Source organism: Ambystoma mexicanum, chromosome 2p, assembly GCF_040938575.1.
Source record: "Ambystoma mexicanum isolate Mex_15411 chromosome 2p, UKY_AmexF1_1, whole genome shotgun sequence".
NCBI classification, from domain to species: Eukaryota; Metazoa; Chordata; class Amphibia; order Caudata; family Ambystomatidae; genus Ambystoma; species Ambystoma mexicanum.
In genome coordinates, this window is record NC_090923.1 from 653,414,375 (window position 1) to 653,429,434 (window position 15,060).

At 46.8% G+C, this 15,060-nt stretch overlaps 1 protein-coding gene across 4 annotated transcripts in view; it reads left to right on the top strand.

Annotated features, from left to right (window-relative positions):
• Nucleotides 1–15,060, top strand: part of ACTN4 (actinin alpha 4) — an 896,467-nt gene that overhangs the window by 510,659 nt on the left and 370,748 nt on the right. For all 4 annotated transcript variants that reach the window (XM_069644198.1, XM_069644197.1, XM_069644200.1 and 1 more), the window contains exon 9: nt 14,476–14,568. In XM_069644198.1, coding sequence (XP_069500299.1) covers nt 14,476–14,568 — 93 coding nt within the window. The remainder of the gene's footprint in view (nt 1–14,475; nt 14,569–15,060) is intronic.

The window sequence follows — 15,060 nt, forward strand, 5'->3', positions numbered from 1 at the left end:
CTTCTACTCCAGGATTTTTGCCATTCTGAAGAAGAACCAGGCAGACCTGAGAGTGCTGGACCTTTCCTGCCTCAGCCTCTCCCTACCCCCTGCAAAAATTCAAGATGGTTACGCCAGCTTTTATAGCGGAGACCTTGGACAAGGGATACTGGATGTGCTCCCTGGACCTGAAGGACGCGTACCTAAACGTCCCGATTTGGCAGCTCCATCGTTCTTTCCTACGGTTCAGGATCATGGGCTACCATTTACAATATAAAGTCCTTCCATTTGGCCTCAACTCGGCCTCCAGTGTCTTTACCATTCTCATGAATGCTCTGGCTGCCCTCCTCCGAGCGCAGGGCCTCCACATCTACCCATACCTCGACGACTAGCTCATCAGGGCTACATCTCCGGAAGCGGTTCGCCACTCTTCCCAAGCCCTTATGAACACACTGCACGATCTGGGCTTCTCGCTCAACCTCAAGAAGTCACAGCTGCAGCCTACGCAGACACTGACATGACTGGGACTCATTTGGGACACGTGCTCCGAGAGGGGTTTCCTGTCGGAAGACAAAATCTCGGCCATCAAGAGGGCCACCGCCCACTTCCTCAGCAGAGAAGGGACCTCGGCATGGTGGTACCAACATCTCCTTGGTCTACTGGCAGTGGTCCGGTTAGCCGTGCCGCACACGAGACTCGGGATGAGAAGGATTCAGCTACACTTCGCGGCCTCATGCGGTCCACGGCATCTGGACTCTGCAGGAGCAGGAATACCACTTCAATTGGTTGGAACTGAACGCCACCTGGCTAGTGCTCAGAGCATTCCTACCACTTCTCAAGGGAAAGGTTGTCCTCATCCAGACAACTCGACCCGCATGTACTATGTCAAGCAGGGAGGCACCAAATCCCCTTCTTTGTGCAGACTGACGATCAGCATGTGGGAATGGGCCCTGGAAAATGACATTTGCCTCTCGGCAGTCCACCTCTCGGGGGATTCCAACCTGGAGGCGGACAGGCTCAGCAGGCTGGGAGCGGACAATTACCAGTGGCAGCTAAACAACCTCTGATCTTTTTGCCACCTGACACAACAAGAAGTGTCCCAGTTCGCATCCTGGCAGGGTCAGGGCCCTGGCTCTCTGGGCGATGCATTTCACCTCCAGTGGACCGGCATGAAGGCCTATGCCTTTCCGCCCACTCCCCTGATCCACAGGGTAATTTACAACATCAAGGAGTAATCTACTCCTCATCATTCTGAGTGCACCATCGTGGCCGGCCAGGACATGGTTTTATGGACTCCTCCGCCTCTCTGAGGTGCCCCCTATACACCTCCTGTCGGGCCCAGCACATCTTCGGGCACAGCAGAATCATCCACCTCGCGTCAGGGAAAGTAGTCCTCACAGCGTGGTACTTGAGCAGGTAACGCTTCGGCATCTTAGCCTCTCTCATGCCAATCCGGAGATCATACAGGGCGCCAGGAGCAAAGCCACCAGGGCCCATTACAAAAGCAATGGAACAGGTTCTGCCACTGGGCAGACTCCAAGGGAATTGACCCCTTGCCCTGCAGTTTTGAAGACGTGCACTCCTTTTTGGCGCACTTCGCTCATTCGGGCGTACAAATGGACACCTGCCATACATACCTTGCAGCCATTGGGGCTTACAGGAACTCTGAGGAAGGCATTTCTTTTCCTCCACCAACCTCATCGTCAAACATCTGGCTGGTCTGGCAAGGCTCTACCCGCCCGTCAAGAGACCGCACCCAGTGTGGGACCTTAACATAGTCTTGGGCTCCCTGGCGCACAAACCATTCGAGCCAATGGCGTCCGTAGATATTAGGCTGGTCACCATCAAGACGGCCTTACTAGTCGGTCTTACCTCGGCAAAGTCATTGAGATCCAGGCGCTGGTCTCCTCTGAGCCATATACCACCTTTCACAAGGACAAGGTATTTCTGCCCAAATTTCCATCTGCATTTCACCTGAACGAAGAAATAGTCCTACGTTCTTTCCCAAGGACGAAGCACAGAGTGCTGCACTGCCAGGATGTCAGGGGTGCCCTAAAATTCTCCTTGGACAAGACCAAGGGCTTCCGCAAGTCGGACGCCCCGTTTGTCACTTTCGGCGGCTTGAGGCCAGGCTATCAGGCCTCTAAGGCTTCCATATCCCGATGGATGGTCTCTGCCATCAAAGAAGCGTATGAGGGCCAGCACAAGCCGCTCCCGGCCAACATGCATGCCCACGCAGTCAGGGCCAAGGCAACGGCCATCGCATTCTAGCGCCATATCCCTTGGCAAGTCCTAAGCAGGGCTGCCACTTGGGCCTCTCCATCGGCTTTCTGCAAACATTACTGTTTGGATGCTGGCTCTAGATCTGATGCGGCTTTCGGACAGGCAGTTCTCAGGAACCCATTTGCTTAAGGAGGGTCTCCTCTCCACCCTGGGTCTACAATCGGTTGTAATTGCCCATACAGTATGGATGAAACGGGGTGAGAGTAATTATAAGTTACTCGCCGTAGTGACTAACGTACTCTTAGTCCATAGTCCCCTTTCCTCCATACGTCCCACCACCTCCCCCCCCAATAATACTGGTGTCATTAGGCATTGTTAAATCTACTGTCGATGCGTCAATGGGGACTGAGGTGTTGCGCCGGAGGGTGGAGTCAGGACAGCACATGCTCCCTGGGCCACGCCCCACACGCCTCTAAATTTAAAGGGGAATGTTTTTTCAGGTGAAAAGTTCAGTTTCCCTTCTCTTGGAAGGGACGCCCATACAGTATGGAGGAAAGGGGACTATGGACTAAGAGTACGTTAGTCACTATGGTGAGTAGCTTATCATTTCTTCCTGATCTGTGAGGACAGGAAACTTCTTATATGGACTTCTAGTGCCCAGGAAAGCAGAGGCTTTTCGCAGGGCCATGTGTGTTTGCTGCCGGGAAATGGGTTGGGACTGTCTGGTCCCAATCCAAAAACCTGTTTCAGTGTATCTGAATGGTATGCATGAGCCGTGGCACCAGTGGTCCCGATTGGACCACTGCTGGGGGAGGGGAGGGCAGGGTGGAGTGGAGTGGAGTGTCTGTGGGCCAGATCTATCCTTGATTGGCTATAAGGTTTCAACCTGGCTATTTGGAATGGGAGAAGGTGTCTTCTTATCCAAAGATATCCTGGAAGAAACCTGAAGGAGCCAAGTATCCTGTCCATCTGCAAGACATGTAAGGAGTGCCTGGACCTGTTGGAAGGAGGCCTGGCAACCAACTTCTGCTGCTGTCCTGGAAGAGCCCTGTCTTGTAGGTGATCTTCAGAAGTCCTTCAAAGGTGATTCAACCCTTTGAATGGAGGTAACATCCATTCTTTACGTGAGCTCGGAGTACTGTGAAGAAGAGCCCTCGGAAGTGCCCTTGGATCATCCAGTGGCTGCCCAGCTGCTGCAGACGTCACCATTCCTTTTTGAGGCCTGGAACTTTGGGGATCAACAGCTTGTACTTCTGGACTCCTTCCTGCCGAATTGCATGGTTCCAGCATCGAGGGAATCTGAGATAGGAGGCAGTCAGACATTGACAAGTGTCCCTTTGTCGCTGTGCATCAGTGGGTGTCCAAAATGGCTTCCCTGCATCCATTCCTGGGCTGAGAGGGGCCTTGCATCGAGTTCTTCTGCATTCTCCATCCTGAAGACCTTGCACCAGCATTTATCGCCGACTGGAGTAGTGCTCGAACCTGCAACCCCATGGCATCACGTACCATAACTCAAGGCGGGAAAAGTGACTTGGTCCCTCTTCAGAAGACCTGACAAGTCCTAAGAAGATTCAGAGTATAGGAGGCGAGTTATAACAGTACTTACCTGAACCCCTAACACCCTTTTTAAAAGTTTAATAACTTGTACAAACTTTTACAGTTTCTTTGCTCTTGCTTGCTTGCATAAGCATTCTGACAGTGGCGGACACTTTTATTAGCTAGGATAACCTGTCTTCTACCGCATTGGACTCAAGAAGCCATCCACTAACTTTTTCCCTTCCCGCAAAACTGTGGAACTTTGAACCTTTGGGCACAAGGACCTATACATCTTAGGGATGGTCTTATGAAGTTAGGGTTGTATCTCTGTGGACCTGTAGTGCTGCATACTAACACGTACTTCCTTTGCAGGTGTTTATGTATTTTGATTTACTCCAGTGATTTCATGTATATCTTTTATTTAGTGTTGTGTGAGAATATTACATGCTAGTAGTCATTTTGCGTAGTGTTCTATGGCCAGAGTGTTGGGGAGAATTCTCAGAAATATGCTAATTCCCTCCTACCTTAGAGACCCCCAGCTCTTCTTCTGGACTTTTGTCCTGGAGAGTGTGAGACTTTTATCCCCACTCTCTTGTATTTTTCTTCGAACACTGTTTCTTTTGGTTTTGGAGTCTGACAAACTCGTATGCATCATCTTTTTACATTGTGACACACAGCAACTTCAGTGCAGTGGCACAGGGAAGTCTTTTAGATTTCCCAAAGGTTTACATACCTTCTCTTGGTTACACCGCTGTTTCCAAGAGCAGTAAAGTGAATTTGACTTTACTTACTTTTAGTGACTTTGTAGACCCAGCACCCACTGTCTTCCATATAGTGCTGGAGGGGTTACTTAGTGTATCCGCTTTGTCTACTTTCTCATGTAACATTTTTATGGTACCCTTTCTACAATTAATGACAGGTGGCAGTGGTGTACTTTTCCTACCATTGGGTGTTTTTACTGCGGGCTGCAAGTGCAGCTGCAGTATAGCACCCACAGGTGACCTTTTTGTCAAAATGGCCGGTCTTCTTTTTTTGCCATTTCTTGTTGGAAAGGTCATTCTTGAGATTTACTCTGCGCGCCAAAACAGGTCTGGTCCCTTTGTTCGGTTTTGTCTTTTGCAGTGTTCACTGCTGAAGATCGAGGCTGGCTCCAGCGTGTGTGGCATGGCAGGAAGCGAGCGAGGTGCTGAAACTCCAGGTGCTTAGTCTCGTTGGTTACAGGAATGCACCCAAAGGTGATTGGCCGGCTGGCTGTCCTTCAAGGACAGACAGCCTGCTGTGTGAGTGACAGCTAGGCTGCAAATGAATGGGAGAAACTTGCATAAAAGGTGAGGCCTTTTAGACCGAAGGGAGTCGACCACTGGACGAAGGAATTCGAAGAAGAACTTAGGAGAACTTAGAAGAGACGCTTGCCGCAACTCCTGGACCGTTGGTTCGCCCGGTGAAGCCCTGTTGCAGTGCTGAAGCTCTGAATTTGCCTCGACTCGAGAAGCCCTGCAAAGGGTGACTTTTCCCCTTGGGTTGGGGGGGACCAATCGACCCCAAGACGAACACATCTAGAAATCCTATCGTTGGTGGCTGTACTTCCATTGCTGCTGCAGGAATCGAGTGGCAGGTAGAGGAACACCAGAATCGAGTGCATAGTCTTTGAGCCAGACCCGAGCTCCAGGAAGATCCTCCGGTCTTCCCCGAAGCAGGGCTGACGAAGCCTGAGCCACCTCAAGAGAGTGCTGGACCCCAGAAGCAAGGAAAGTCTACAAGGTGTCCAAGAACGGCGGTGGTGCTATTCGCGAGAAGCTGAAATCGCGAAGTGCTGCTGATCTGGAGTTGCCCATTGCTGCCGCCGACCTTCGAATCATAATGCAGACGTCCTCCTTGTCCCCACGACTGAGGCCCAAGAACAGGATTTTCCATACTACAACAGGAACAGAAGCCAGCTGGAACCAATTTCTTCAGACCTAAGGTGTTGTGAACTATGGGGCACTTACCTCTTGTTGTGCAGCTTGCTTGCTCTCAGTTGAGATTCCATTTGCTGCCTTTTGCAGAGTTGCTTGCAGCTTTGCCCTCCACGCCTCCCAGCTTGTGGCCCAACAAGTGATTTCATTTTCTACAAAACTCTTTAACATTGTGCAAGACTTAAGTGCCTCGGCTCCCCTAGACTTTGTTCAATTGACTGGCTGTCCTGGCTTCCTGAAGATAAGTACCCAGGAGTCTTCACAACAAAGTGCAGTGTCCAAAGGACACATCCCAATACTAGCACATGTGAGCGTCCCTAGACATGTATGTCGGGACCTAACGCACATGACAGGGTATGGGATTGAAAAGGAAGAAACCATTTTATCTCGAGGTAAAATACATTTACAACTATATTAATGCTCGGTTGCCCGAACAATACATTAAGGCCACAGAAGATGAAACCACAAACTTTTGCCAAAGATTCCAAGACTCCACAAACATTTCTGCAACACTTTCTAGTGGAAATGTACACATTGTTAATAAATGCAGTCAGTGTTGTCAGTACATGTTGCCAGTGCCGAAATGGCTTTTAAAAGATGGCAGGATGGCTTTAAAAGGAGTATACCACCATTGGTAGCTACTGAAATGGTGAATCTTGGCCCAGAGCTCACTGAACCCATGGGGGAATCTAGCAAAAATATCCAGGGGCAAGTACTAACTCCAGTCCCTTTAAGGGGTTTGTTAGTTTAAATGTTCCATAGGATAAATTGGAAAAAGTGCAAGGCACATCCACACTGATGGTGGTCAGTACAGTTCTGCCCCATAGTACAGCCCCAGGAAAGGCCACAAGAGACCACATAGGATTCCAGAGCTTGGGAGATGGACCCCAGAAGAAGGTGCAGGACAGGTGGAAACCTCCCCCATGCAAGTCTATCTTGGTTAGGACTCTCTTCACAGCAATCCCTACCACTGACCAGGGGAACACCCAGGAGTGAATATCGAGAATCACTATGTGTAGGACCCCCAAGCAGGAGCCCCAAGTAATTCTCTTTTCCACAGGTATGGTTTTCAGGATCTGGTTCTCCGACCTTGGCACCCTGAACCAATGATGATCGCAGTGACCAAGGAGATGAACATAATTTTTTTTTTTTCTAACGTCCACTTATGGTAGGACTTTATAAAACTATTTGCTTGGTATACAGAGCCTCAACTTCTACTTGTTGGGTAAGATTTTCATATCAATGATACATCTTCCTGACCTGTGTCAACCCCAGAGCTTTTTGCTGGACTGGTTGATTATTTTTCCCTATATCTCAATGAGTGGGAATCTTTTTCCACACTGTCTTTTAGTCTTTTTATGGGTGTCATTTTTAAGACTCTCCATAGTGTTTTGTAAAAGTTATCCTCTTTGACAACTTTATGGCAAAAAGGGCCTATTGGTGCTGGGTTGCCGTAGGGGCTCCCCTTTTAACTTTCTCTGGCTAAGCTTGTGAGAATTAGTTCCCAAGGGTAGAAAGGATCTTTGGATTCCTTTTACATTTTATAAGGAGGGACCAGCCCCCCCACCTTACATGGAGTACTGGGGAGATGCAGAGAATCCCCTTTCTTAGTTTAAATGTAACATTTATGTTACAAGGAAAAACTTATCTTTTAATGGCTGGTGCCAGCTAACCTTTTAATTAATTGAGTGCACCTTTACCGGGGGCTGTTTCCGCAGCCCCGGTAAAGGCACGCAATGAGTGCTCATTTTACCAAAATGGCCCATCTTTTTTTCACCATTTTAGCGTTTCCTGTACTTTCTTGTTCCTTCCCCTGACATCCAGGGCGGGAAATTCCTTTGTGATTTTTATCTTTGGCTGGATTCCAATGGACTCGCCTCACAGGCTCCAGAATGCCTGTGAAGGCAGGAAGCAAGGGGGTGGGGGGGGGGAGAGTCCAAAACTCTGCAGCCCTTTGTCTTCCAGTCTGACTGTAAGAATCTAGTTCAAACTAGAATGCTGGCTTTCCTGAAAGGATTGCCAACCCCCCTCCCCCCCAAGTTTGAATGACAGAGAGACTGCTGTGTAACCGGAGCCTGCTGTAGACCTTCCTTCCAATCGACCTGGGAATCCTGAAACGAACAACCCCGCCAACCTGAGAGACACTAGGCTCAGGATTTGCATTTTGAGCCATCCCATCCCGTGCTGCGACCTTGCGAGACTGCAATACCCTGGGACCTCGAGCCATTGTGCGGTGCACGGTCTTCTGAATTCTGAATCTCGCTGAAACTTCGTGGGCGTCCTGCTGGATCTCCAGAGACACGATTCAGGTTTGAAAAGTCCCCTCACCAGAGTGCTGGACCTTGCTAGAAGATGAGAATCCGACTGACGATATTCTGTTTTCTGTGCTCCTGAAAAGGCACCAAATCCGCAGAGCCGCATCCAGCCACAAGTAAAATCTTGTCTGGAACCTTCTTCGTTATCCCTGCTGCAAAGGTCCTTCCAAAATCCTGTCTTCTTGAAAAAGGAATCAATTGACTGGGTTTTTGGCTGCATATCCTGAAGTCTTCTTGCTGCAACTCTTCTCGGTTCTGAGGTACTGTTGGCTGGGGCATTTTACCTACCTTAAGCCTTTGTGATTTATGTATAGCTTTGGGGTGTTTTTTGTGATTGAGAGGCCACTCATCCAGTTCACCCAGGCCCACTGCAGAATCCTCCTAGGGTGTCTTCTTGGAAGTCCCTGGACCCTCAACTAACTTAAAAGTGAAATACTTACTTGTCTGAACAGTCTTCCTCTGGAACTCTTACTTTGCCTGCAACTGCTGTATCGCAGCCTGCCTACAGCTGGCACCTAGACCACTAGGATCCCTCTACTACCTCCGATTGAACTCTTGCTATAGAATGAGGGAAGGACTGGATAAGAAAAGGGTTTTGCCTTGAAAAGAATAACAAGAATGCAAAAGTTACTTGCTTATAAAAGAGGTTGGTTGGTTACTGTAACAGTGTTTAGTTATAAAAGTTACTACTTGGCTTAGAAATGTGTTGCCATTCTGAAAAGTTTATGCATCATCTTTCTTTCCTTGGTAACTATTTTGCCCTGCTTAAAAAAAAGTATTTGAGTGCTTGACATTACAGCAGAAGTTGAGATAACAGCATTGACAATATTGGGTACATTACATCTTGGTCATTGGTTCTGATCGTCCAGTAATTATAACATGTTATTTTGTGAACTGGGATCTTCATAGCGATGTATCGATGTTTCCGTGGGTAAGATGAGGGGGAGAAGGGGAGACCGCTGGTCAATTGGTGGGTGTTTGGCATCTTGTATATTCATCTGAGTTGATGACCGGTAGCTGCGCAAGGGGGGGGCCATATGTCTTTAGGTTTCACACCTCTAACCGAAAGTAGATGGAAGGTTATATTACTCACCTGTGATTTGGTTGTGCCTCTTCCCGAAAGTAATGCTGTTGGTTCCACTTCACTAGTCCTGTTAGGATAAATGTATTGGTGTCCACAACTGGGTCTTGCTTCCCTGGACTTGCTGTTTGCCTGTCCAGATTAAGTCTGCCATGGGTTTTACCTACCTAGAGTCAGTCACAATCGTAAAGAGTAACATTGGATTTTGCTGTCCCTGGTCTGTTGTGGACAGACACAATAAGTCTTTGGTTTACACTTGCCTTTAAGTTGCTGGTAACTCCTTTAAAAAGTGTAGAGGTTTTACTTACCTTGAGTTAGCTGTGTGCCATCCTAGAATAAGTTACAAGAGTTGCTTATCTCAATCTGTTTCCCTGATCTCAAAAAGCACCTGTAATAGTAAATTACACCCTTAGGTTTTACTCACCTAGTAGAACTATGTATTATCACAAATATAGTTCTAGGTTTTTACTGTTCTGGAAGAAGTGCCCCAACTATTCTGAAAAGTATATTGTCCTGTTGATCTAGCATGCGATTTCCTTGCTGAGCATCACAGTAAAATTGCTAGGGCCCACTACCCTTGTATTACTGTAAAGTAATCTGAAAGTTACTCATGGTTTTACTCCCCAAGAATAGGTGTGCCCTATACTGAATGTGTATACAAAGGTCTGACTTATCTAGAAATACTGTTGGGTGTTCTACATAAGGTGTGTGCTTTGACCTGTGTATTTAAAGCATAGTGTGTTTTATAATGTATGTGTGTTTTATAATGTATTTTTATGCTTTATGATAGTACTTACTCAGGAATCTCTTGGTCTGCTTGTATATAAATGAAACCTTTATTTTTACAATACTTAGGTCGGTGTTTCTATGGACCATATGTATAATATAATTTCTTTGTACTGATTCTTCAATTCTCTACCCCCCCTGAACTCAGGTGGCACAGCCTTATACTAAGAGTGGAGTCTTGTACTCTCAGGTGAATGGTTTTACTAAGCCCTTACTTGGACGTCAGAAAAACTGTCCTAACAGCTCTCAAAACTCCAAAATCTCAAAACCACATACTAGAACGTAGATGGTGCGCCGACCCATCGCCGTGAAACAGAATAGCTGACCCCATTCTTCATATGCAAGACCCAAAAAATCCTAGCCTTTTACTGGAAAAGAATCACCAATGCTTTGAACCCAGCAAGGGAACTCTACAAACTTATCTCTGAATTCAATGCTGCAGCGTGTGCTGCATCCACACCCTCTGCGACACCCTCTCAGACCACTTCCACAACGTAGTTATGGAAAGCAACCTCTCCATAGTCATTAAAATAGCATCACTGGTGCCCCCACCTGCTGTCTCGATCAGGACCACCTTCCATTCTCCTGCTCTTCTCCTCCTTCTTCCCACACTTCCTGACATTTCTAAAGCTACTAACAGCAGTGCGCCAGGATCCCCTGGAGACCCCTGCCCCGCTACCATACTAAAAGAAATCCTAACTTCCACCTCTGCCGGCAACATTGCAAGATCGATAGTCAACAAATCTCTAATTTCTGGTACTTTCCCATCAGAATTAAAGTCCCTGCTCAAAAAGCCCTCACTCAACCCCCTTTTCCTGACCAATTACGGGCCTATCTCGTACAACCGACTTGTAGCTAAACTAATAGTTTATTCAAAACTATGCCATTTCACAGAATCCAACAAGATCCTCAACCCCATGCAATCTGGCTTCAGACACTTGGGACAAACTGAATCATACCTAGTCTCTTTCTAGGATGATTTTACGAGATGCTCAGAAGGCTGTGCTGCTCTTATTTCGGCAGCCTTCAACACCATTGACCACCCCACCCTCACAGTTCGACTCCACTTACTTGGCATTTGGGATGCAGCTCTGAAGTGGACCTTCTCCTGCCTCTGCAATAGATCCCAAGTAATACACATGCCTCCTTTCTCCTCGACTCCCCGCCCAGTGGTCGATGGACTGCTGCAGGGAGCCCCTCTGTCCCCTCATATCTTTAACTTCTACCTTTGCCCCCTTCCCGCACTCATTCGATCTCCTGGCCTTTCTCGCTGCAACTATGCAGACAACACCGAAATCGTCTTCAAGATACCAAAAGGACCCCTCCTCCACCTCTCCAGATTTCGCATCATTGTTAGGGAGATTTATCTTTATTATGCTTCATCCCCTCTCCGAGTGAGACCTTAGCACTTTTTGCTGGGCATCTGACCTTTTTCTTTCAATCCTGAATGAGTGGAGCCTTTTTCCACACATTCATTTTTGTGGGCTCTGTCTTTTGGAACTCTATTCTTTGTGTCCCACCGGTACTATGGAGTCTATCTGCTCCATAGCTCTTAAAGGCATCTGTGTTTTTACAACTGCAGCACATGGCTTCTTATGGGCTTCCTCCTTTGAGATTCTTTTTCTGTATCCTCAAATAACTACAGTTCTTAAGTATACTTAGTATCTCTGCCTCCTAAAATGAGCCTGGCTGCTCTGTCTACGCTACCATGAACTCGGGTGGTACAGCCTTATACTAAGGGTGGAGTCTTGTACTGGTTTTCCTAAACCCTTTGTTGGATTTATGAAAAACTGTCCTAACAATCGTTTCTCTGAAATCTTACACTAAATTACTACCAACCACCACCAGAGGCATAGACAGGGTAGGGCCTGAGCGGGCAAGGCCCACCCAAAATCTGCAAATGCCCACTCAGTAGTGCTGTGTGGGCATTTACAGATGTTCATGTCACTGCGGCGGGCCCAACTATATTGGCTTCAGGCCCCCGTTGTTAGACAATCCTGGTTACGCCTCTGACCACCACCTGTCCAACCCATGAAAAATCAAGATCATGCTTTGTGAGAAGATGCACCCCATGGCTGCGCTCTCTAGGCCCACCTCAACGCAGTTAAAAACCTTGGTTACTTTAAGGATGTGGACTTGACTATATCACATTGCATCAACTCTGGCAAAAAGCTGCTACCTACACTTGTGTATTCTCTGCCACATCTTTCCCTACTGACCTTCCCACACAGTCTCTGCAGTCATTGCGATCATCCGTTCACGCTTAGACTATGCTAACTCCCTATAACTGGGGGACCCATCGTTACAACTAAGGAAACTCCAACGGGTTAACACCACTTCAAGGCTCCTCCTGGCCCTAAATAACACATTACACACGCCCGGTGTCCTTCACTGGCTTCTGTTCGTGCGACGGTCCACCTTCTGGGCAATGTGCGGTTGGATGGCCCCAGGAAAATGTAGTGCTGTGAAAATGTAGCCAGCAAAACGTTAAATGGAGTCCTTCCAATTAATGCAAAGTGTGAAAATGTTGGCAATAATGGTCACCAAAAAGCCATTTTCAAATGCACAAAATGACAAGGCTGTAACCGCAACAATGACCCAAACCTTTAAACCTACACAATCATCCTAACTCTGTTCCAAAACCTGCCCCTTAATCTAATTACTAACCTGAACCCTTACAGAACACTAACCCTAAAGCCTTTTATTTGCATGATACTTAATACAAAATCAATGGTAAATGAACAGTGAACCCAACTTCCAGCACGATACAAATGACCTAGGCCTTGCCTGCATCCTTGCTATCATTGTAACCTTATCCTTACCCTAACTTCAACTCTACCACTTACCCTAATGCTTACTTTGCTCGAACCACTAGGTTTAACACCTATCCTATGGCAACATCATCAGCCCGCCCCAACTTTCCTATCCCTTGCTTGAACACTCACCCAAACCATTACTCTAATAGACCTATCCCTACCATAACCCCTAGCCTTACACTTATGCTGATACTTAATCTATCCTAATGACTGACCAAACCCCAGCATCACCAGCCCTGCAGCATCCACCCTGACCCTAAATCTTACCCTCCTACCAACCAAAATCTTTGCTCTAACCCCAACCCTACCCCTAAACCAGGCAGTGTCATGCCCACAAAACCCTTCTTAACCCTAACAACACTACATTTTTGGCTACTCTCCAGCTGAACTTTTCTAACAACTTTTTGCTTGTCAACTTTTACGCTGCAGAGGCATTGTCGCCGCCTTTTTCAGACTCAATTTTTGCTGGCAACATTTTCACTTGAAACGCACTGTGCATCACCTACCAGGCTCTCCATAACATAGGACCAGAATATCTGCTGCATAAACTTGCACTCAACAGGCTGTTCAGAAACCTAAGATCAATCGCAGCACTTGTCCTCATTATTCCATTGGCAAAATCAACCAGAAAAGGGGGCTCCTCTTTCTCGTTCAAAGCACCCACCAGCTGGAACTCTATCCCATTTACCATCTAATGTGTAGATCACCTTGCCTTCAGGAAGGCCTGCAAAACCCGACTCTTCCCTTCAGCATCCTCACAGACTTAGTCCATCTCTTGTTGAACTATTACCTACCCCTGACAGGAATGCGTGTTCACCTGAGCAGTTGACCAGGTGGGATACAGCCTCCCTCAGAATGCATCTCAGCCAGGCCTAATAAGCTCCACAAGACCACAGCTAACTAGGTATCTGCCTCTTTGTTGGGGCACTCAATCACAGCAGAACATAGATGTATTCCTCCCAGCGGCTGCCCCACCCACCTCCACCATACATATGCAATAAACAATGTAATAAACAATGCTCACCCACCCAAACACTCATCACCTCCTCAAATAGAATACAACTGAGTCCCACAAAAAATGTGGTCCAGCTGATATAAACTCTTTTTGACTTTACTACTTCCCTGACAATCTGTCATGGCACCCATCCACACAAGTTATCTATGGGCTGCTACTAGGGAACTAGACACGCTGTACCTACCTTGGTGCTGGCCAACAAGGCACACATGAATTTTAGCTATCCTTCCTCACATTGGACTATGGTCTTCCGAAGGACGTTCATCCCACTGCGCTTCAACTTCATGCCAATGGCAGTAGGCACTATCCAAATGACAGAAGAGGCACAAAAACCAACCATTTCATGTTGGTGGCTCTAGAATTTCTGGGGTGGACTGCTAAAACACAAACAATGGTTTGCTTTTTGGGCATCTATATAACCGTGCACACACTTTCTTTTTCCGAAAGACTGCAAGTAAACATTCTATTAAGAAATATTCTTCTCAAGGGAATGTTTCCATTTTGCTTGTTTACTCTGTGACACCCAGCTTGTTTTTATTTATGGCACAGAGCATGCACGCCTTTTTCTTTAGCCTGGTCCTGGCTTGCATGTATTCCTAGGGTTGGCTAGGAGGTGTGGGTAAGGTGGTATTAGTAGGCATGGATCACAATTTAGAACTAGCCTTTGTTTTTAGTTTTGAAGTATTCAAAATGTGGTATGCTTTTTATTTCCAGTCTTAGGTTATTTCCAATGTTTCTGATCAACACAGTAATTGTATTCTTTCTTTAGGCTGAGACTGCAGCTAACCGGATCTGTAAAGTGTTGGCCGTGAACCAGGAAAATGAGCACCTGATGGAAGATTATGAGAAGCTTGCTAGTGATGTGAGTACTTTGGGGGTCTGTCCTCTGCCTTCCTGAAATCAATCTTAATTTTACAGTGGATTGGAGTACCCGTTCAATTTGTGAAGAGGATGATTAGAATAGATGACCACATTTTCTTTTAGTGAACATATAGGGGTCCCCAGCAGTTACAGAGTATGGATACAGAGAAACTCTGAACATCTTTGTTTCTGTGGTCAGAAATCTGGCTTTACGGGTTTAATTTTTATCAATTTTTTTTCCCTCAGTTAATAGTGAATCCAGGCAAAAATAAACCAGGAAAGAGTTCACATCAAAGCAGTCGGACTGTTCTGCAGTCCCATAATACTTTCCTGTCGGTAGGTTGTTTTTTCTGCTTGCTGACCTGAGGATCTGAAAACCCTTTCCTTTGCTTCACAGCACTAAGTCCTTTTTACAGCTTTCAAAGTATTTTTCTGTTTTCACTCTTCTTTGGCCAGTTTGGAGAACAATTTTTGTTTGTGCAGGTAAGGTGTA